At 33.1% G+C, this 5,232-nt stretch overlaps 1 protein-coding gene across 1 annotated transcript; it reads left to right on the top strand.

Moving 5' to 3' along the window:
• The first annotated feature begins 281 nt into the window (after positions 1-281).
• LOC107677056 (olfactory receptor 56A5-like) lies at positions 282-4,801 on the top strand. Its single transcript, XM_016471846.1, is given in 4 exon segments — positions 282-297; positions 382-958; positions 960-1,177; positions 4,785-4,801. Coding segments are annotated over 4 exon segments (828 nt in total).
• The last annotated feature ends 431 nt before the right edge of the window (positions 4,802-5,232 follow it).

The raw sequence follows: 5,232 nt of genomic DNA, 5'->3' as shown, positions 1-5,232 counted from the left end.
TTCGGTCACAATTGTGACCAGTGGGATAATGTGTATAAGTTACTGAAAATTCTTATATAACCTATATCAGCCCAGTTATTTAACACATTTAAAATCTTTCATGTCATTTTAGGGTTACTATTAAACATAAAAACCCTTATACAACACATAGGAATACTGAGATAAAAGACAAAAAAATAAAAATACAATGTTTTATTGCAGTGAACCATTTTAGTCGTCTATCGGGATCCTTAGGAATACGATAAAATGATGTTTTATTATTTGCTTTTCCAGCCTGAAGGATGAACAAGTCTATTGGTTTTGATCTGGTATTTTCAACCTATGAGTCGCTGGGCCCACGGAAATATGTATTGACTATTTGTATTTTTTTAATTTACTCAGTTGCAACCTTAGCAAACATATTTATAATGCTCGTCATCTACATAGAATCGAGTCTCCATAAACCAATGTATATATTTTTGTTTAACCTGATATGCTGCGGACTGCTTGGAAGCAGTGCAGTTTGGCCAAAGGTGCTTTCAAATCTCCTAACTGATTTGCACACTAGTTCATATGAGGGGTGTCTTCTCCAAGTCTATTTGCTTAGTATTTATGCTGCTTGCACTTACTCTACTTTAACAGTAATGGCCTATGATAGGTATGTATCCATTTGTAAGCCATTACAGTACCATAACATCATGAATCCTAGTAAAATTAAAATTTGGCTAATGTTAAGCAACTTAATTCCTGTTTTCTCAATAGCTGGTCACATTTATTTGACATCAAGAATTCCCTTATGAAGCCATACTCTTAATAAACTATTTTGTGATAACCTTTCTGTCATTAACATATCATGTGGTACGAGTAGCCTCAGCCTTGTAAGCAATGTGTATGGTTTACTTATAATAGTTTGTTTATCTGTGCTCCCTACATTTCTGATTTTGCTGTCTTATGCTAAAATACTTTCTGTTAGTTTAAAGGTCACAAAATAGTCAAAGCAAGGCACTTGGAACGTGCATTCCTCATTTGATAATATTCATAAACTATTCCATTGCCACAATTTTTTCTGTTATATATAACAGACTAACTGTGATTATGCCTAACGATATGAATGTCTTTATATCAGTCCAAGTAACACTGTTGCCACCACTTTTGCATCCAGTAATATATGGTGTTAGAACCAAAGAGATAAGAAAATGTACTGCTAAAATAACCCAGAGATTGTGTGCATCAACAATCTGTTATTATACTTCAAAACTTAGAGTACCTAAAATATTAGCAATTTCAGGATCTCTGTAAAATGCTTATTTTATACACAGCTTTATGTAAAACTATAGACAACCAAAGACATGATTAAAAGCAAATACTCTTGTACAATTTTTGTCTACTTTCATATTGTGTACAGAGTCTGCAGTGCAGTATGTGCAAATGATTCTAATGTGAATTATTTATTTATTTATTTATTTATTTATTTATACTGTATATTTTTTTCCCCAGAATTCTTTAATTAGTATGTGTCCATTTGGTTAAATGATAGCAGGACTCAAGCTGACATGTACACAACACCTGATGATATGTTGTCCAGCATGATTTGAGAATAGTCTTGTGCTTCAATGTAAGCAAGAACATCTGACCTTTGTGTAATGAAGTTCACATGCTGGATATACTTTTTCCAGGCTTACAGGGAAAAAAAATCATGATGTGTTCAAAACATTTCATTGTGGTCTCAGATTTTTGACCCCACTGCAAGTTCATTTAATTGATTTAGCATATGAATCTACATTTGTAAAATGTACTAATAGCAGCCTAAAAAAAATAAATAATAATAATTTCTACCATTACTTTGTGGCTAATATGGTCCGGCCATAGCTTTACCTGTTCAATTAGTTTTGTGACACTATTATTTTACTATATTTTAGAAGATAATAAAAAAGGCGCAATTTGTATTATTAGATGATCAGTAATGCACAAATGACAATGTAATTTATATTGAGTAGAGTAATTATAAAACAGAGCAATGTATAGATGCACAATTATTTCTAATTTGTTCAGCTCTCAAGTATTCAAATCTCCCACATCTCAATCATATCTAGCAAACATATGTTCTGATTAGTGGTGATTTGTCACCATCTAGTGTTATCTTTGGGTTGGGTTGTTCTTTTCATCAATCATGTTGAAAACAGAGACTTTTGAAAGAGACCCAAACTTAATTTCCTTTTTTTTTTATAGCAAATGTGTTCTTCCTCTTTCTCTTTGTTTAAGGTCTTTACATTAGGCTTTGAAATTTAGTAGCCTACCTCAGCTCTTACTTCTCACTGATAGAACATAATAAAGTAAATAATTCCGTATTGCCCCTAATGTTACCTTTTTAAAGCTTAAATCACTGGTATAACGGAGATTCATTTAATGTTTTAATTTTTTTTTGTTTTTTTTGGTCTGACAGAAGATTTCTATATAAAAACTCCCATACAACTCCCAGAGCAAAGCTTCATTAGCCTTGTTTTAGTAAATGCAGTAGCATAATATTGTCCACAAGATAGAGCATTTGTATAAGAAATACTAGCCTACACCTATAGCCTAATATAATGTATGTCCAAAAAATTGTTTTTTTTGGCTCCTTTTATCTAAACTCTGCACATAAAACCACAAAATATGCACACAAGATGCAAAACATTATGCATCTCTTGCAAAAGCAAACACTTTTTTGAAAAACATCTTATAAAAATTGTTTTTGCATAGTAACTTTACATACAAACATCAAATGATTAGCCATACACACTCCAAATTACATGTATATGACAAATGTAAAACACTGTAATTTTTATATTTTGCATGGTCAGTATGCAATGGAGTGTACACTGGAGTTTGTCATAGCACTCACACATACAGTACATGTATGTGCACAAATACTGTATATACAGTATGTAGTTATACATATTCAGTATTCAGTATATAGTTTCTCTGTGAACAAATAAGAGGGCGGACATCATTTCATTCTCAAAACGTATTTTTATTGTGTTTAACTTTGGGATGAATAATAATAATAATAATGTGCATCATATCTTCTATTTGGGTCTGGCCACAACAACTCATCAACATCACAAGCAATGTTTTCTCTGACTAATCAGTGCGGGAAGTAGCATCTGGAGTGGCGTATCCAGCCCTGGCATGGAGAAGGGGTATGCATTGGTGGGGTTGGGGATCATATACCTTTCAACGCCATGCTGAAAAGAACTCGTCAACTGGGTTCAAAATGGGAGAATATAGTGTCAGGTTGAGCGTCAAAACTTGCAGAAATTTGATGACCCAGTTGCAGACCAGAGCAGCTCGATGGAACCTTACATTGTCCCAGATGATAACAATGTTGTCTGGATCTCATCTGTGATTTTTATCATCTGTACTCTTCCTTTTTGTACTCCTCGTCCTCTTCTTCTTTGTCCTCTTCCTCTTCCTCGTCCTCTTCTTACTCTCACTTAACTCTCTCTCCAAAATGGGCCTCAATTGTTGTCCAAACCAAGAGAGTTATCCTGCAGCTTATTTATAGTGCTCAAGCTATTATTTCTAGGCAAATTAGGTAGAAGTGTCTTCACACATAATCATTGGGTGTTGGTAAAAATTAAATAAGTGTGGCATTTAAATAGCAGTGTTTCCCAAATTAAGCACTGTTAGTTTTGAATAATGTGTCTTATGTAGAGAACTGTGTTTGTTTTTGTTTTTTTTGTTATGTAAACTGAGTGTAAAGTAGATGTGCTTGCAGTTTCACAGACCTGGTCTGAAGATTCAGTATATGAATGGTTTCAATGTGTGTGCCTCAAGTATTAACCATGGTTTTGTTGTGTGTTCAACATGGGTTAGAGTAGGCCTGTAAGACACTGTGCCTACAGAATTCAAATGACTGTCATTCACAATTTAACTGTTTGAGACCGCTCTGTACATTTTGTATGTATGTCTTATTACTTCAGACATTTGTTCTATTTGACCATAAGTGCCTGTGAAGTGGACATCACAGGATATTCCACCATTATTCCAGTTTGAAGTGAGCGTATTTGTTCCATTCAAATGGTATTAAAGTGTGTGAGACGTGAATTTAAATTGTATGTATATACAGAGGTATATTATGTCACACTTCACACTTCTCAAGTAAGTTTTGTCTGTGTGTGAAGATGCTGCAGGCCGTGGCGTTGCGTAAATAATTGAATTAATGTTTCGAAGTGAAGTAAACTTTAACGGATTTCCCGTGCTCAGGGAGTAGAGAGCAAAGATCACTGTAGGGACCATGCCAATCAGAACACAGCTGATGATCTGAATCAGGTGTGTTGGTAACACTTTATAATAACTTTCATTTATAAATCATTAACAAACATTATATAATGCTTAACAGATCATTAGTTAATATATATTCACATAGCTAGAAATATGAGATAATGTTCTTGTTGATGTTTACAAATGAACTTACTAAACATTACCTAATTACTAACATATGATTATTTAATGTAAATTGAAAAGCTTACAAATGTCAGTAAACTTTCAGTTCATATGTTCTTCATTTGTTGGTCTTTGTTTGTTGTGTAGACTTCTATTTGCATATTAACAAATAATATATTAATTATTTGTTCATGTTTTTGCAGTACCCAATTTAAAGTGGAAACTATTCATCATTTGCAAATGTTTATAAATGTTTACTAATCATTAATACCTTTATGAGCAGTCATCTCAATGACAAAAAGTGTCCCGAAAGACCTGAATTTACCCTATTCACACATCTTTTCTAATCATGTATTAATCATTTGTTCATGTTTTTGCAGTACTCAATCTAAAGTAGAAACTATTTATAATTTGTAAATGTTTATAAACGATTACTAATCATTTACTATCTTTATGGTCATTGGACTTTTAGCTAATGTAACAAGGTTTGTGTAAAGGGTGGCTGGTTAAGTTTAGCTAAATGCTTGCTAAAGACATAACAGATTGCAATTTTGGTGCAAGAAAATATGTTTTTATTGGCTCAACACTCACATTAGTATACTACTCCATATACAGTATACTACTCCATATACAGTATCTCACAGAAGTGAGTACACCCCTCACATTTTTGTAAATATTTTATTATATCTTTTCATGTGACAACACTGTGACACTTTGCTACAATGTAAAGTAATGAGTGTACAGCTTGTATAACAGTGTAAATTTGCTGTCCCCTCAAAATAACTCAACACACAGCCATTAATGTCTAAACCGCTGGCCACAAAAGTG

This window comes from Sinocyclocheilus anshuiensis, unplaced genomic scaffold, assembly GCF_001515605.1.
Source record: "Sinocyclocheilus anshuiensis isolate Anshui unplaced genomic scaffold, SAMN03320099.WGS_v1.1 scaffold24, whole genome shotgun sequence".
Lineage (NCBI taxonomy): Eukaryota > Metazoa > Chordata > Actinopteri > Cypriniformes > Cyprinidae > Sinocyclocheilus > Sinocyclocheilus anshuiensis.
Note: the sequence above shows the minus strand (reverse complement) of the source record. Positions and strands in the feature narration are given on the sequence as shown.